Genomic DNA, 17,495 nt, shown 5'->3' with positions numbered 1-17,495 from the left:
CCGATAAGACTGCTGGGAAATGAGGCCGAAACCCGCTAGCAGGGCCGATGACACTGCATTTCCCAGCAGGCAGCGGCGTCCGCAGGAAGCAGTTACAGACAGAGCACAGCCCGAGGCCTCCTGGGAAATGAGGCGGAAGCCACCGGCTGGGCCGTGGACACTACATTTCCCAGCAGGCAGCGGCGTCCGCAGGAAGCAGTTACAGACAGAGCTCAGCCCGAGGCCTCCTGGGAAATGAGGCGGAAGCCACCGGCTGGGCCGTGGACACTACATTTCCCAGCAGGCAGCGGCGTCCGCAGGAAGCAGTTAGACAGAGCTCAGCCCGAGGCCTCCCGGGAAATGAGGCGGAAGCCACCGGCTGGGCCGTGGACACTACATTTCCCAGCAGGCAGCGGCGTCCGCAGGAAGCAGTTACAGACAGAGCACAGCCCGAGGCCTCCCGGGAAATGAGGCGAAGTTCTCCGCGGAGTCAAGGACACAGCCCCTCACAGCAGGAAGCTGGCGCCCAGAAGCAAAAGAAATTGAGGTGGTCCGGGAGGTGGCGCGGTGAGGTCCCGCGTTCAATCCCCGGCCGCACATGTACCAGACTGACGTCCGGTTCCTTGTCTCCTATCTTTCTCATTGAAAAATAAGTAAAGTCTTAAAGGGAAAGGAAAAGTAGGATTCAGCCCGCTTCCTTTCAGCTACCTTGTGGCTTCCGCTTCTGTCTGTCGGAGCCCTTTGCTCCTCCCTCAGTCTGGAAGAGCATTCCAGGCCGGCAAGCCGTGTCTGCCGGCACTCCGTCTTGACTCCAGGACCGCTGGTGGCGAGGTCACAGGTTCGCGGCCCCGGCCTCACACGCTTTCTTCAGATGTTTCTCTCCCTGCCTCCCCCTTCCCTCTTGATTTCTGCTGCTAGCCAATCCACTAAACACGGTATTTTTTAAGACACCCCCCCCCACACACCGCCACCACACCACAGGCAAGGTCTAAAATCACGACAGGAGCACAAATAAAATACCTAGTTATTTACCACTCGGCCCCAATGCCATGCTTCTAGACACACCTACACATCCGAGAGGAATCGTTTTCGGTCTTCTAAACACAGAAAGCATTTCCAGGTTAATTTAATAGCAAATTTCCTTAGTACATAGTTTCTAGGCTAGGGTTACAACCAAGGTGGCATGGCTGCAGGCTTAACGTAGATGAGCGTCTGAGGCAAAAAGCAGCGGCCTCTTACAAGAGCCAAGCCTGGCACTCGTTGCAGAGCGCACTTGAGCGAGGCAGCAGGGCTGGCTGTGAGGACGGAGGCTCCCATGTCCCCACAGCACTCGGGCCACTGCTGCGCAGGGTCAGCGCCAGCCACTCCGACGGAGGGGCTCCTAGGAGGACTCAGTCGTCCTCTCCCCCGCAGAGCAGCAGCAGGGCTTTCTTGTAGTCCCCGGACGTGTCACTCTGGAAGTAGAAGGCACCCATCAGCCTCCAGGACTCAGAGGCCACAGGAAAAGACTCGGGAGCAACCGAGGAACACCACACCCCGCGGCGGCTTTCCTCCAGTGGATCCTCTCATGGGACTTCCGCATCGGGGTGTCACGCAAGGCGCTTCCAGTATGAATCTCACTCTGCAGTTTCACCCACAGAGGCACTTTTACCTGACACAGTGAAGCAGTTTTTCCTGAAAGCAGGAAACGCCATAGCCGCATCAGGTCAAGCGGCTCCAACCCGGTGCACACGGCGGGCTAAGGGAGCACTGTGGGGGCTGCCAGCCGTGTGGCTCTGCACCAAAGACTGCGGCGGCAGGAGAGTGGGTCAGCTGTGTCACACGCAGGAGGTACAAGAAAGCCGGCTATCATGACCTGGGAGCACGGCATGAGGCCCTGACTTCAGCTGCCGATACTGCGTCTGCCAGGGTGATGCTCTGGTTTCTCTCTGCCTCTCCTCCGTCCTCTCATTAAATATGTAAAACATGGGGGGAGAGAGCATATTTCAAGCAGCAAGAGTACTGGTGAGGTCTAGTGCCTACTGTCCAGCCAGACACTTACAACTTGCTTGACTGAGACCCTCCTTGTCCACAGGCAATGTTCACATTTATCAAAGGGAGGGGCAAGGAAAAAGGATGAAGGGAATAAGAAGGAAATGAAAAGGCATTAAGTTATCACAGGAACAATAAGTAGTCGCTTAAGATTCAGGTCTGGTCTTAAAAGACCCAGAATGACCGGCTCTGACCTATAGCCTGAAGACTTGTGTGGTGCAGCATTGACCACTGGGGTCTCTTGTTTTTGATTTTTTTTTATTTGTTTTTTTGCATAGTCATTATGTTATCTTCCCAGCCTATATTTAAATATTTTTAATTTTTTTATATTAATTAATTTTCCCCTTTGTTGCCCTTGTTTGTTTTTTGTTGTTGTTGTTGTTATTATTGTTGTTGTGGTTGTTGGATAGGACAGAGAGAAATGGAGAGAGGAGGGGAAGATGGGGAGAGAAAGACAGACTCCTGCAGACCTGCTTCACCGCCTGTGAAGTGACTTCCCTGCAGGTGGGGAGCCGAGGGCTCGAACTGGGATCCTTATGCCGGTTCTTGTGCTTTGCGCCACCTGCACTTAACCCACTGCGCCACCGCCCGACTCCCTCTTGTTTCTTTTTAGTTACAGGGTGCATCAAAGGAATTCTAAAACAGCTTAAATTAGCAAAGAGCGGAATGGTGTAAGAGAATAAACAGTGTGTAAAGGAAACAAAGTCTGCAGAAGGGAGCACCATTAAGTCTCTTCTAACATCCCTAAGGAGATCTCAGCAGATTTATGGCTACAATGGCCAGCAAGTCAGTATCCCTCTTTCACATCAAGTATCAAGCTGTCTGTGGCCTGGGGTTTAGCTCCATTGCTATCCAGAATAATTAGGCCATGGGTTGGATAAGCCTATGACAGACACAAGCCTGGTATGCTGAGCTAACGCCTCTGGAACATCCCTCTACATTCAGCCAATGTGTAGTATAAGCCACAGGATTCTTTTCTTTTAAAGGGACAAAACGAGAGACAAGGAAATAGCTCCACAAGCAGAATATGCCTTCCAGTGTGAGACCCTGGGTTCGACCCCTTGGACCATATGAAAGCACCAGTGACAGAGACTCTAAGGAACTCCACAGATGGTGCAAGCCTGCTTTGATGGCTCTATCAAATTGTTAAAAAATAAATACTGGGTCAGAGAGGTAGTCTGGTGATAACACATCTTGAAAAAGGTCAAAAATGTTGCACCAAAGTGAGTGTGTCCTACACCTACCACAGGGAGATGACAAACTGTACCCATGTGCCAACAACTGTGCTATAAACCATTAACAACCGCCTCCTACCCCTGAATAAAAGGATTTGGAAAATAAAAGGGCACAAATCAAAGTCACACTGCGATTGCTTACTGATTCTTATATGATCTAATCGGTCCTCTCCTGAACCTACATGTAACACCAGAGACAAGATGGGAAGAGGCAGAGAAGAGACCCGGTCACTTGGCACAGCTTGCTGCACACAAAGACCTGGGTTCAAGGCTAAGCACCCCATGGGAGCACAGCGGGCAGCAGCGGCAGGATGCTGTTTATGGTAGGGTGGCACTTGGGCGTCTATCCTGTTTGCTTGGTTTAGACAGACCTCTTTCTCCACTCATTTCTCTGTCTCTAAAGAATGAGAGAATACGTGACAGTGTGTTGCGGCAGCATCAAGCTCAAAGCCAAGTCTTTTCCCCTCGTGCAACATTTAAAAAAAAAAAAAAAGGAAAGAAAAAGACAAGTAAAATAAAAGGGGAGAACTAAAAGACAGTTAAAACCAATAAAAGAACCAAGAGCAGCTAGGCAGTGGTGCACCTGATAGACTACACACATCACAGTGCACAAGGACCTGGGTTCAAACCCACAGTCCACATCTGCAAGGGGAAAGCTTCACAGTGGTAAAGCAGTGCTGCAGGTGTCAGAGCCTCTATCTCCACCTTCCCTTTCAATTTCTGTCTCTACCCAAAATAAATATTGAATAAAGACACCACTATCCTTAACAAAGGGTGGGTTTGCTCAGTCATCCGTCTGCCACTATGGTCCCACAACTCCATCTCTCCAGGAGTTGTCATGTATACACTGGGAAACATCATGCCCAACTTCTGTGCTGGGCTTTGAAACTCACAGCTCTAACCACACCGCTAAAATTTGAGCTCTAACAGAGAGCTGAGCTACCTTACCATGCCTTATGTGCTATGTATTTGCTGTAGATTTCTTGTTTTCTTTCTTTTTCTGCTGTAGATTTCTAAACAGAACTTAAAGCAAGGGTTTACTACCTTAATCATGGAATAAAGAGAGGTGGCAAAATTCTTCCTGAATTCCTTCCTGATGTTGAACAGATCAATCTCACTCCTGGAAACCATTACTCTGATGAGGGTGTGATCATCTGTCCCAGCTCCCTTTAAAAAAAATACATATATATCAGGTAAATTATGGAAATAAAGACAAAAAATCCTTTGACTAAAAAAAAAAAAATAGGGAGGGCACTGTTTAAAAGCATGAAACTTTTTTTTTCCCCCAGGGTTATTTCTGGGCTCGGTGCCTGCACCATGAATCCACTGCTTCTGGAGGCCATTTTTTCCCCTTTTTGTTGCCCTTGTTGTTGTAGCCTCGTTGTGGTTATTATTATTGCCATTGTTGATGTTGTTCATTGTTGGATAGGACAGAGAGAAATGGAGAGAGGAGGGGAAGACAGAGAGAGGGAGAGAAAGACAGACACCTGCAGACCTGCTTCACCGCCTATGAAGCGACTCCCCTGCAGGTGGGGAGCCAGGGGCTCGAACCGGGATCCTTACGCCGGTCCCTGCACTTCGCACCACATGCGCTTAACCCACCGTGCCACCGCCCGACCCCCAACATCAAACATTTTTATCAAATTCCCCTGAAGGTGGGATGACTCAGTAAAGTAAGAGATAGGAATAAACGACATGTTCCAAAAGAACTCCCAAAGTCTATCACCTAACCACAAGTACACAGAGAGAAGGCACTGACTAGAGAGACACGAATCTGGAGGGTCGGGAACGCACTGACCTTCATGGCATAGTAAAGTGTCTCCGCCAGGTAGGCAGGTATGCTCCGGATGGATTTCACTAAGAACCAAAGGAGATGATGGTCAGATGTTGCTCTGACAGAGGAACACAGGTGGAGTTCTATCCGTCGTTGGCTCAGAATCAGACGGGTCACAGAGTTAAAGAACTGTTCATTTGCAGGCTGGTCTGAGCTCCTGACTCACCACACATTTCCCTAGGCACAGGCTGGAATTATTTCTCCTTGGAATGCTGCATTCTCCATAGAAAGGTGTGCCAGTAAGGGGCACATGTTTATTCAATGCCCCTTTGCTCCAAGAGCACCTTTTGGCAATAGGAGTTCCAGCAGCCCTGGTTCTCACATACACCCTTCTTTACTCCTGGTAAATCATACAGGGCATCAGTTTCTTCTCTAAGATGTACCACTCTATCTGAACTCAGATGATTTCCTCTACCAACTTAATCTAGGTATTCCCTCTACAGTCTTAAATATCTATGAAAGCATGACATTATTGTGGTCAAAATATTCAGATAAACTGGTATAGAAAAGAGCATCTTCCTTGCATATACACATATCTACTGTATGTTAGAGCTACTCAAATCTCAGGCTTCTTAGGCTCAAAAAATAATGTTGTGGTTGGGGATAGATAGCATAATGGTTATGCAAAAAGACTCATGCCTGAGGCTCCAATGTCTCAGATTCTATCCCTTGTACCACCATAAGCCAGAGCTGATCAGTGCTCTGGTAAAAATAAATAAATGTGAAAATTTCAGACTCTAAACAGTGAGGCCTCTTTCTTTCTATTCTCTCTTCTAACACTTAAGGAAATCAGACACCAGTAACTAAAAATGTGTATTCTAATTATGAAGAGGTTGCCTGAAAGTTTCTCTACTAGGGCTGGGCAGCAGCTCACGTGGTAGAGTGTTTAAGTTACCATGAGCAAGGACCCGGGTTCAAGCCTCTAGTTCCCACCTGTAGGGGCAAGCTTCATGAGCAGTGGAGCAGTGCTGCAGGTGGCTTGCCCTCACTATTTTTTTTTTATATTAGGGGGATTAATGGTTTAAAATCAATAGTAAAATATAGTAGTTTGTTTTAAAAAATATATATATATGTATATGTATATAGTTTGTACATGTATAACATTTCTCAGTTTTCCATGTAACAATTCAACCCCCTCTAGGTCCTCCTTGCCCTCTCTGTTTCTATTTCTAACAGAAAAAGAAAAATGGGTTTCAGGAGCAGTGGTGAACCCACACAAGCGCCTAACTCTATGAGCCAAAAAATAGTTTCTCTATTAAAAGTCACCATGAGGGAGCCAGATAAGTGTCACACCCAGTAGAACACACAGGTTACAATGAGCAGGTACCTGGATTCAAGCCCCTGGGCCCCTTACCCCCCATCTGTAGGGGGAAGCTTCACAAGTGATGAAGCAGGAATACAGGTGTCTTTGTCTACCCTCTCTATAAAAACTGGCTGCCAGTAGTAGTCACTGAGCCCCAGAAATAATCCTGGTGGGAAAAAATAGTAATAAGGAAAAAGAAACTTTTTTCAAAAAAAAAAAAAAGCACTACAGGGAGAAAATATAATGGCGGTGCAAAAGACTTAAATGCCTGAGGCTCTGAAATCCCATACTCGATTCCTGGCACTACCATAAGCCAGAGCTGAGTAGTACTCCAAAAAAAACTAGTAAGATCATTAGCTGCTGTTAGTATTGGCTCTAGTTTTTATTACCATTGGCTTGTTCTCCAGAAGAGATCATGAAAACTTGAGTCTATCAGTAAATAGGAACAAACCGCACACAAGGTTTACTCTAAACCCATGCAAAAACTAGGATCACTGGGAATACCAAAATACAGATAGATTCTCCCCAGATTTGAAGAGTATCGAGTTTTGTGACAGACATGCAAACTCAGTTCTTCAATTTTCCAAATTACTCTGAATATTTACTTAAAATTAAATAATTAACTAGTTACTTTGAAAGCAATTATAACCACATCTTCCGTTATATCAACTGTTAATATCTAAATCCAGTGCCAATTTCTCAGTCTGCTTCAGAGTCATGAGGGTAGTAGTTAAAGGAAGAAAATATCTTTGCAGGCATCAGAAATAACATTTACAAACCTTTGAAGTAATGTCCACAATTCACCTCATAATGAAACAGGAACAATTTCTATGAAGCTTAAAAGTGATACTTAAGCAATCCTCTTTGAGGTGTCATAGATCAGATGAGCTCACCAGATAATCATGTATTTCCAGCATCAAAACAGACTCTCAATTAGAAACTTAAAGTCTACTTCATCCAAACAGTATGGCAATTTCTGGTCTCCATAAAGAAATGGGGGTGGAGCCAGGCAGTGCCCACCCAGCTGAGCACTCACGTTTCTTGCCCCCTCACCCCACCTGCTGGGGGGATGCTTCCCAAGTGGTGAAGCAAAGCTTCAGGTGTTTGTCTCCCTCTAATTCCACCTTCTCTCTCAATCTCTCTGTACTATCAAATAATAAACAAATAAATAAATGAGTTATTTTCAACCTTCAGTTGAATAAATGGAATAAATGCACAGATAAAGATACACCTATCTGTAAATCACCTACCTACAGCAAGGAGTAGTTGTTCCAAATTACCCGAAGTCTCTCGATCAATGGTTTCCTCAATTTGAAACCCTGAGATAGTCATGTACTTGTCAAACACTAGAAAATTAAAGAAAATAATCTCTCAGTCACAAATGGACCATTCTTTCCAGAATCCCTCAGTCACAAATGGACCATTCTTTCCAGAATCTCTCAGTCACAAATGGTCCATTCTTTCCAGAAGTGCCATGGACTGTGCTATCAAAGCACAAGCCTCTCCCTTCTTGCTGCTGACAGACTGACTGAGCTTGAGCATCGGTGTGTCAGACCTGGACCATGGGTCACCGCTGCTCACTGGTGCTCTAACTATGGGTCACTGCTACTCACTGGTGATCTGTCTTTCTCTCCCCCTCTGTCTTCCCCTCTCTCCATTTCTCTGTGTCCTATCTAACAATGATGACATCAATAAAAACAACAATTAAAAAAAGGGCAACAAAAGGGAAAATTAAAAATTTTAATAAAATATAAAGGGCAACAAAAGAGAATCTTTTTTTAAAAAAAAGCAAGATAGAAAAATGTTGTCTATTTGAAGCTATTACAATATCCTTCAGAGTTAAAAAGTATTTCTTTTTAATTTTTTTTAATATTTATTTTATTTATTTATTCCCTTTTGTTGCCCTTGTTGTTTTATTGTTGTAGTTATTATTGTTGTTGTCGTTGTTGGATAGGACAGAGAGAAATGGAGAGAGGAGGGGAAGACAGAGAGGGGGAGAGAAAGATAGACACCTGCAGACCTGCTTCACCGCCTGTGAAGCGACTCCCCTGCAGGTGGGGAGCTGGGGTTCCAACCGGGATCCTTATGCCGGTCCTTGTGCTTTGCACCACCTGCGCTTAACCCGTTGCACTACAGCCCGACTCCCTAAAAAGTATTTCTATGACAACTTTCCGTTATGAAACTCTACTTGTGTATCAGAAATGCTCTATTCAGGGAGTCGGGCGGTAGCGCAGCAGGTTAAGCGCAGGTGGCACAAAGCACAAGGACCAGCGTAAGGATCCCGGTTCGAGCCCTGGCTCCCCACCTGCAGGGGAGTCGCTTCACAGGCGGGGAAGCAGGTCTGCAGGTGTCTGTCTTTCTCTCCCCGTCTCTGTCTTCCCCTCCTCTCTCCATTTCTCTCTGTCCTATCCAACAACAATGACATCAATAATAACAACAACAACAAAACAACAAGGGCAACAAAAGGAATAAATAAATAAAAATTAAAAAAAAAAAAAGAAATGCTCTATTCAGTTCTCAAGTCCTTAAACTCTTAAGATGTAGTATCATAGTACTTGGGGGCTGAGTACCTGCCAAGAAAAAACAGGCTGCTGATATGACTACTATTTCATCCTAAGTCTTTAATTTAACTTGTTTTTAATACTATATATAGCACTGATGCTGCTTGATTCAAGTCTGTGGCTTCAAAAGACCTTCTAGGGAGTCGGGTGGTAGCGCAGCGGGTTAAGCACACATGTTGCAAAGTGCAAGGACTGGCCTAAGGATCCCGGTTCGAACCCCGGCTCCCCACCTGCAGGGGAGTCACTTCACAGGCAGTGAAGCAGGTCTGCAGATGTCTGTCTTCCTCTCCCCTTCTCTGGCTTGCCCTCCTCTCTCCATTTCTCTCTGTCCTATCTAACAACAGCGACAACAATAACAACAATAACTACTACAACAATTTAAAAAAAGACAAAAGGGCAACAAAAGGGAAAAAAGAGTTTCTAATTTCAGTAAATGCATTGCAGGTTTGGTTAAAATTAAAATTCATTTTAGAAAGCAGTGCAGCTTTAATATGTGCAATTCTCTTGTTATGAGTATATAAAAGTAAACCGCATATGAATTACATTTGCACTACAATGTGTTTGATTAAAATAGGCACAAGCAAAAAAAAAAAAAAAAGGGAAGAGGTTAAAAAAGAGCCCATTATATATTAGGTATTTTGACATACTGGTCTTGGGCATGCAAAGTTAACCAAAGTGTCTGGAACAGATATGCTTTCACTCACCTCTTCTCAGATGAGACACACTTCGTGTTCCAAAGATGGTAATGAACTTTTCTTCATCTGTTCCCCATTTTAGTTCTCCAGCCTGAAACAAAGCCTGAAAATTTCAACAATCATTAGTTCTCTCCACCATCTCATTTCCATTTTCTTTAAAGCAGAGCACTGATCTCTTTTGTCAGGCACGAGAGTCTCTTTGCATAACCATCATGCCATCCACCTCATTTCCATTTTCTAGACCATACTTACTTTGCTCTTTGAATTACGTTGGTTTGCTCGATTAGTCATTGCTCCTACCCTGACATTCAGCTAGTCTGGACCTTGTTCCCGAACGTCAAAGACTAAGGGGTCTAAGTCCCTCATGACATCAATGTCTAAGGTCACAGGTCCCCAGATGGCAATGTGACTTCAGTCATCAGGAGTAATGCTGTGGCTGCAGGAAGTTCTCATTACCTCACTGTTACTGTTAACACATCCACTGAGAGGGAAAGACTTTAACGGGAAGCTAAATTCTTGGGACCAGGTGGTGGCTTATGGAGTACAGCACATGTGTTACAGTGTGCAAGGGCATGGGTTCAAGCTCTAGGTCCCCACCTGCAGGAGGAGAAGCTTCACAAGTACTGAAACACTACTACAGGTCTCGACCCCCACTCTTCCCCAACCTCCATCCCTTTCCCTCTCAACTTCTGTCTCTATACAAAAACTAAATAAACTAAATGGAAGCTAATTATCTGTTTTCCTTCTCAGTTACTCTGCAACTGTTCAGTTACAAAATAAAGAATAAATGAATGTCATACTTTCTCTTTGCAACTAAGATTTACCAGAGCTAACTACAATAAGTCCCCACAGTTTAAAGATCACTATGAAGTGTTAAAAGGCTGTAGATAAAGTGTTAACTAGTCTGAGTATCCCCATGTACTTTCTTACTTCGAAAATATGCCTTCCAGGGTAGAGGTAGATAGCATAATGGTTATGCAAGCAGACTCTCATGCCTGAGGCTCTAAAGTCCCAGGTTCAATCCCCCACACCATAATAAACCATAGCTGAGAAGTGCTCTGGTAAAAAGAAAATAAATAAATAAATAAATAATAAATAAATAAATAAATAAACAAAGAAAGAAGAGAATGAAAGAAAAGAAAATATGCTGGGGTAACTGCTGAAAAATAAAGTCACAGACATAATTAAAACACTTGAGTCAGGAGTCGGGCAGTAGCACAGCGGGTTAAGCACATGCGGCGCAAAAGCACAAGGACCAGAGTAAGGATCCTGGTTCAAGCCCTGGCTCCCCACCTGCAGGGGAGTCGCTTCACAAGTGGTGAAGCAGGTCTGCAGGTGTCTGTCTTTCTCTCCCCCTCTCTGTCTTCCCCTCCTCTCTCCATTTCTATCTGTCCTATCCAACAACAATGACATCAATAAAACAAGGGCAACAAAAGAGAATAAATATTTTTAAAAAACATTTGAGTCCATTTATTAGGATGTGTTTGATTTAAAAAAAAAATGGCCACTGGGTGTGGTGGGCTCATTACATAAGCATCAGGCCTCAAAAATAACTCTGGGGATAATAAAAAAATCTTTTTAATCTAATGACAAAAGTAATAGCCAGAAGAGATAGTACATGTGACAAAGCACCAGACTTTTCATGCCTATAAGACTATACAGAGATGTGCAAATTTTCATTTGCAAGTCACTAAAAGACAGTTGGTTAAAACAATCCTACTTAGAATTCTGCCGGGCTGATGCATTGTAACGTGCGCTCAACCAGGTCCACCACCACCTGGCCCCTCTATCTGCATTCCTTCTATCAAAATGCAAACTGCTGGGTCCCAGATGAGTTCCAGGATATGTCCAAGTAGCATGCCAACTATTTTCAAATAAGGAAACATTCAGAGTCCATGCGAAAGATTGAAACTGGATCATTATCTCCCACGACACACAGAAGCTAAAACAAGTACACCAAGAGCTTGGATGTTTGACTTTAAGCCGTAAAGTGTACTCAAGAAAACAAGTGCAGAACTCCATGATAATTGACTTTAGTGATATACTGAGAAAACTGCAATGGCAAGGGAACTAACTGAAAAAACAAGGTGTGGGGAAAGGGTTTACATTAAGCTAAAAAGCCTTTGCAGTTTAAGAAACTCATTAAAAAGACATGCTACTGAAAATATTCTAACAACATATGTCTAACAAAAGGGCTAGTCACAGAAGGATAATAGTCACAAGATACATAAAAAAGGAAAACTAAAAACTGAACACCACCATCAAAACTTGAGGGGAAAAGGTCGAGAGATAATGCACGTAGTAGAGAGCAGATTTTACCATGCTGAGGCGTCTCTCTCTCCTACCCTCATCCTACTTTCTCTCACCCTCAAGAAATATTAATAAATAAAAAGCTGATCAGGGATAACTGCAAGACTCCAACACCATCTGAACAAAGAAAAGACAAAAAAAAAAAATTGAATGTGTGATACCCTAAATCTCCCTTTTTCTTTAAAGTAGGAATATTTCTGACCCTCCTCCTGTTCACCCCAGAAGCAGAAAAACCAGTCTCGATATGAAAAGTACCTTCCCCTCAGAGACAGGGAGAGAAAGACCTTTATCAGAAACACAGATTGCAAACTATGTAAATAAACTCTGCTTCATTTGCTAAATGAGTTGCATAAACCAAAACTTACAAGAGTCTTTGTCCTATCTGTCATAGATTCATTGCTTCTTTGTCTAAAAACGCTGTAGCTGGCTCTTTTGGTCATTCACTAGTCCTCATGTTTTGTGTGTTGCCACGTGCATAAGATTTAATTTGTCTTTACTCTTGTGTCTTGTGTCAATTTACTATTGAGACAACCAAAGGGGGGTGGAAATCTCACTAACATTTCCCTTACAAAACTAAGATGTAGAAGGAATATTTAGGATATCACAAATAGATATAGTAATACTCAGTTAAATTAATGGGTAAACATCTAAAAAAAGCATTATATTTGCATAGTATTAAGACATTACCTTACAAGATAATTATGAAGGGATAAACAGAAACTTTACACACAAGTATTATGCTGGTACCATCTTAATCCAAGTGGCTGAAGAAGTGCTGTGCCACAGAGCCGACTTACACCAAACACGAGAGAGGCACTGTCTCTCTCCAATTTTGTGTTCAACAAGGACAGAACAATGTAGTTTGAAATTGACCTTGGTGGTAATGGCGCCTGAAACAGGGACCAGCACAGACGTGGGACCTAACCCGCCCATCCCCCAGATAAGTAAACTTGGCTATCCATCCGCCACGGGTTGCCTTTCTACTTATGAAGAAGTTTCCCAAAGCCTCTACTGTTTCATCATGAGACAGTTTCTCTGTCTCTGGAACATTTTTCTCTGGGTCACACTTTGGTTCCCTGACCGGGAACTTTGGTTTCTTATGACCGGGATCATAGAGCTTGGAAGATGCACGGAGATTTCTCCTAGGACTTTCTGGATTCCCTCTCCCATGTTTCCCGAAGAGAAGGACTACATTTTGCTCCAGGCCACACTTTGGTTCTTTATGACCGTGAATGTAGAGCTTGGGATATGCATGGGGATTTCCCCTGGGACTTTCTGGACTTCCTCTCGCATGTTTCCCGCCGAGAAGGACTACTCTACTACTGGAAAAGCATTATCCAGTACCTTGGCAGTCCCCAAGAATGGAGACACGTGGTTAGTTCTACTCTCCTGATTCGATTCTTTCTTCCATGGGAAGACCTTTTTAAAAATGGGTGCCTGCAGCAATCCTGCAGGAACAGTCAGAAGCATCCTAAATGGAATTTCGAGGAGCTTTTTGGACTAGAACACCTTCCGGGGACTCATGATGCTACATGGTGAGATCTGGATAATCTGGTTCAAGTTGCGTTTCATAAGAGAATGATTTGAATGACTGAATTTTTGTATGGCGTTGACTTAAAAAAAAAAATGCTGGACGCAGCCATGATTTCTAGAGACATCCAGAAACAATCCAAAAAATTGTTCTTTCCTCCTTTGATTTCTTTTTTTACATCTTGGCATAAATCTGAAACGTTTAATCCTGAAAACTGTATGAGTTATGGGAGGGGTAGATAGTGCAATGATTATGTTAATGATTCTCAAGCCTGAGGCTTCTAACCGTGGTTCTTCTGTTTACTTTTCCACATTTTATTGAGTTTAAACAACCTTGAAATCATACTAGAAAGGACTTCCAATTATAATGGAGTTATCAATTACAGTAAACTTTTAATCTGCTACAAATTTTGTTTGACAAGTAAGTGAATTACAGCTGTCAAGTCTTACATGAAAAAGCATGCTCAAATGAAAACCCTGGAAATCCATCTTGGACCCCTGACCTCTGACATCACCCACAATTAGAGCCATCCCCCCAAAACCAACGATGTGACCTGGCATGACCTGAAGAAACAGATTCACAGACTCCAAAGCTCACTCTCTACAGAAAAGTGGAATTCCGGTGGCTGACATTCCCCATTGAGACAGATGTGCAGCCTTTCATCCCCTAGCATTTCTTCTGTGGTCATCTACTTTTGACTGACACTTCCATCGGACTTACTGGTACACTTCTTGGACACTTTACACAACTTTACAGCAGTTTCCCTTTACGCTGCTGGGTTTCTCAAAGACTGACTGCACCCAGCTGCCTTGGGACTCTATAGCTGCCTTGGGACTCTATAGGACACACCCCTCACCTGCAGGCCCTGCCCCCAGTGTCAGAAAACTCCCCCTCCTTACTAGGTCATGCCCACAGAGGCAGAAAACACCCTTTGAGGCAAGAGATGCCCACAGAGGCAGGAAGCGCCCCCAGAGGCAATAGATGCCCCCAGAGGCAAGAAATGCCCTTTCACCTGATAGGCTCTGCCCTTTGAGGCAGGAAACGCCCCCCTCAGGCCTCCCCTTGGTATCACACTGGTTCTTGCTGCTCTCCTATTTTGTTCCTCCATGTCTTGTTCCAGTTCTTTTGAAAATGCCTGTATGATATAGGTTTCTGTTCACCCCACACTCCTGATACTATTGGCCATTAGTTAAAAAGAAAGGGGGAATTGTTGGTATGCTTCTAATTCTGCTTCTAAAAACCCCTTCTGTTTCATAGGTTTAATCCCCCCTGCTTAACACTGTATTCTATTTACATAACCACTGTTAACTAAGCACCACCCTCCCTCCAGGGCATTGGTGGTTCAGTGGTAGAATTCTTGCCCGCTCCGCCCCCCTCCTTGTCACACCCTGATTTTTCACCAATCTCTTTTTGCTCCACCCGCTCTACATCATATCCTATTTACACCCTACTTGGCAAGTATATATAATGACAGGATTGTTAGTTTTAGTTTAGTTTACTTTAGCTTAGCTTGGCTTAGATTGTGCTGCGTTCTGCATGAATAAAGAGATACTGCGTACAGCTCAGCCATGAGTCCCTGGTCGTCTGTCTCCACCCGCGAAGCTAGACCAACAGAACTCTATCAAGGAAGGCAGAAACAATTTCCAAACAATATCACAGCTCTGCTGTGCAACAAAGCCTCTTTTTCCTCTCCTTTATTCTTTCATCTTCTCCTACAAGGCACCTTTCTCATTAGCAGTAGATTCAATAACACCCAAGAGTTTTTTTCAATGCTTCTATTTTGTGAGTATACCTTAATCATAAAAAATAACATACAGGGGGTCGGGCAGTGGCGCAGTGGGTTAAGCGCATGTGGCGCAAAGCGCAGGGACCGGCGTAAGGATCCCGGTTCAAGCCCCCGGCTCCCCACCTGCAGGGGAGTCGCTTCACAGGCAGTGAAGCAGGTCTGCAGGTGTCTGTCTTTCTCTCCCCTTCTCTGTCTTCCCCTCCTCTCTCCATTTCTCTCTGTCCTAACCAACAAAGAATTGCGTCAACAAGGGCAATAATAATAACCACAACGAAGCTACAACAAGGGCAACAAAAGGGGGGAAAAAATGGCCTCCAGGAGCGGTGGATTCATGGTACAGGCACCGAGCCCAGCAATAACCCTGGAGGAGGAAGAAAAAAAAATAATAATAACATACATAGGTGAGACTCAAGTTATGCATTTTCTCTTCTTTCAATTTTGGGATAAGACAGCTGGTTGGTCAGATCAAACTGAGAGGAATCGATCTATCTGGGCCTTACGCTAAGGACTGACAGGAGAGATCTTTTTAGACATCACAAATATATGCTTTTCTCATCTACAGACACCCACCTGAGCATCTTGCTCAACCAGAGCTTCATCCACTCCGGCATCAGGGTCTCTGTTGGCCTGAAAGAAATAATGGAGCACATTTATCAAGCAAATGTACATTTTCATTAAACAGAGGAAGTGAGGGAGTTGGACTGTAGCACAGCGGGTTAAGCACACATGGCAAAAAGCGCAAAGACCCGAGGAAGGATCCTGGTTCAAGCCCCAGCTCCCCAACTGCAGGGAAGTTGCTTCACAAGCGGTGAAGCAGGTCTGCAGGTGTCTGTCTTTCTCTCCCCCCCTGTCTTCCCCTCCTCTCTCCATTTCTCTCTGTCCTATCCAACAATGATGACAACAATAATAACCACAACAATAAAACAACAAGGGCAACAAAAGGGAATAAATAATAATAAAATAAATATTAAAAAAAACAGAGGAAGTGATCCCAACGTAAGATTATATACATGAGACTCTTCCTTTTGGGAATATACGCTTGGATTAAAGTAATATCAGTTCTACATTTTTCTTTTTTTAATTTTTTTATTGGGGGATTAATGTTTTACATTCAACAGTCAGTACAATAGTTTGTGCATGCATAACATTCCCCTGTTTCCCATATAACACTATAGTTCTACATTTTTCACATTACCATGCAGCACTGTCCAAAACCAACCTGACCCTCCTGACTTGAAAATATAAAAAGGAATTAAGTGATATTTTTTTAGAAGCTTGAGTTGGCTACTAAGAGTCAGGTCAAACTCAGTACCATACAGTAAAAGTCAAACAAGTACTAAAGAGGGTAGAAAGAGTTTCAAGTAGCCCTATTTAACTATACTCAGGATAGTCTCCAGCTGTTTGCCATTACCTGAAGAAGGACCACCAGCATCCTCTGGTAGTGCCCTGCCGTGTCCCCCACCACATCATCTTCCAGGCTGGAGCCATACTCTGCAAGAGAATGATTTCAGACTTACTTACAGGTTCTTCTTCTCTTTCTCCTTTTTAAACCCTCTGTGAGTCTGCTATAGAGACAGCCAGAAATTGAGAGGGAAGTGGAAGATAGAGAGGGAGAGAGACAGCTACAGCCCTGCTTCACCACTTGCAAAGCTTTCCCACTGTAGGTGGGGACCACGGGCTACAACCTGGGTTCTTGTGTACTTTAACATGTGCATTCTACCAGGCGCCACCGCCCAGTTCCCTCTCACAGCTTCTTTAGTTAAAACAGAAAAAGGTGGGAGTCAGGCGGTAGCACAATGGGTTAAGCGCATGTGGTGTAAAGCACAAGGACCGGTGTAAGGATCCTGGTTCGAGCCCCTGAATCCCCACCTTCAAGGGAGTCGCTTCACAGGCGGCGAAGCAGGTCTGCAGGTGTCTGTCTTTCTCTCCCCCCTGCCTCTGTCATCCCCCTCCCCTCCATTTCTCTCTGTCCTATCTAACAACAACAGCAATAACTACAACAATAAAACAAGGGCAACAAAAGGTAATAAATATTTAAAAAAAAAAAAAAACAGAAAAAGGTGGGAGTCGGGCGGTAGCGCAGCGGGTTAAGTGCACGTGGCATAAAGCCCAAGGACCGGATTAAGGATCCCGGTTCCAGCCCCAGCTCCCCAGCTGCAGGGGGGTCGCTTCACAGGCAGTGAAGCAGGTCAGCAGGTGTCTGTCTTCCCCTTCTCTCTCCATTTCTCTC

At 44.3% G+C, this 17,495-nt stretch overlaps 1 protein-coding gene across 3 annotated transcripts in view; it reads right to left on the bottom strand.

Annotated features, from left to right (window-relative positions):
- Positions 1-1,089: 1,089 nt before the first annotated feature.
- Positions 1,090-17,495, bottom strand: part of ANXA5 (annexin A5) — a 41,553-nt gene continuing 25,147 nt past the window's right edge. For all 3 annotated transcript variants that reach the window (XM_060179135.1, XM_060179134.1, XM_060179136.1), the window contains 7 exons: positions 16,677-16,756; positions 15,836-15,892; positions 9,648-9,741; positions 7,633-7,728; positions 5,044-5,102; positions 4,290-4,412; positions 1,090-1,433 (listed from right to left, as the gene is read on the bottom strand). In XM_060179135.1, coding sequence (XP_060035118.1) covers positions 1,371-1,433; positions 4,290-4,412; positions 5,044-5,102; positions 7,633-7,728; positions 9,648-9,741; positions 15,836-15,892; positions 16,677-16,756 — 572 coding nt within the window. In that variant the 3' untranslated portion in view covers positions 1,090-1,370. The remainder of the gene's footprint in view (positions 1,434-4,289; positions 4,413-5,043; positions 5,103-7,632; positions 7,729-9,647; positions 9,742-15,835; positions 15,893-16,676; positions 16,757-17,495) is intronic.

This window comes from Erinaceus europaeus, chromosome 19 (genome assembly GCF_950295315.1).
Source record: "Erinaceus europaeus chromosome 19, mEriEur2.1, whole genome shotgun sequence".
Lineage (NCBI taxonomy): Eukaryota > Metazoa > Chordata > Mammalia > Eulipotyphla > Erinaceidae > Erinaceus > Erinaceus europaeus.
This window is presented reverse-complemented; position numbering and strand designations above follow the sequence as displayed.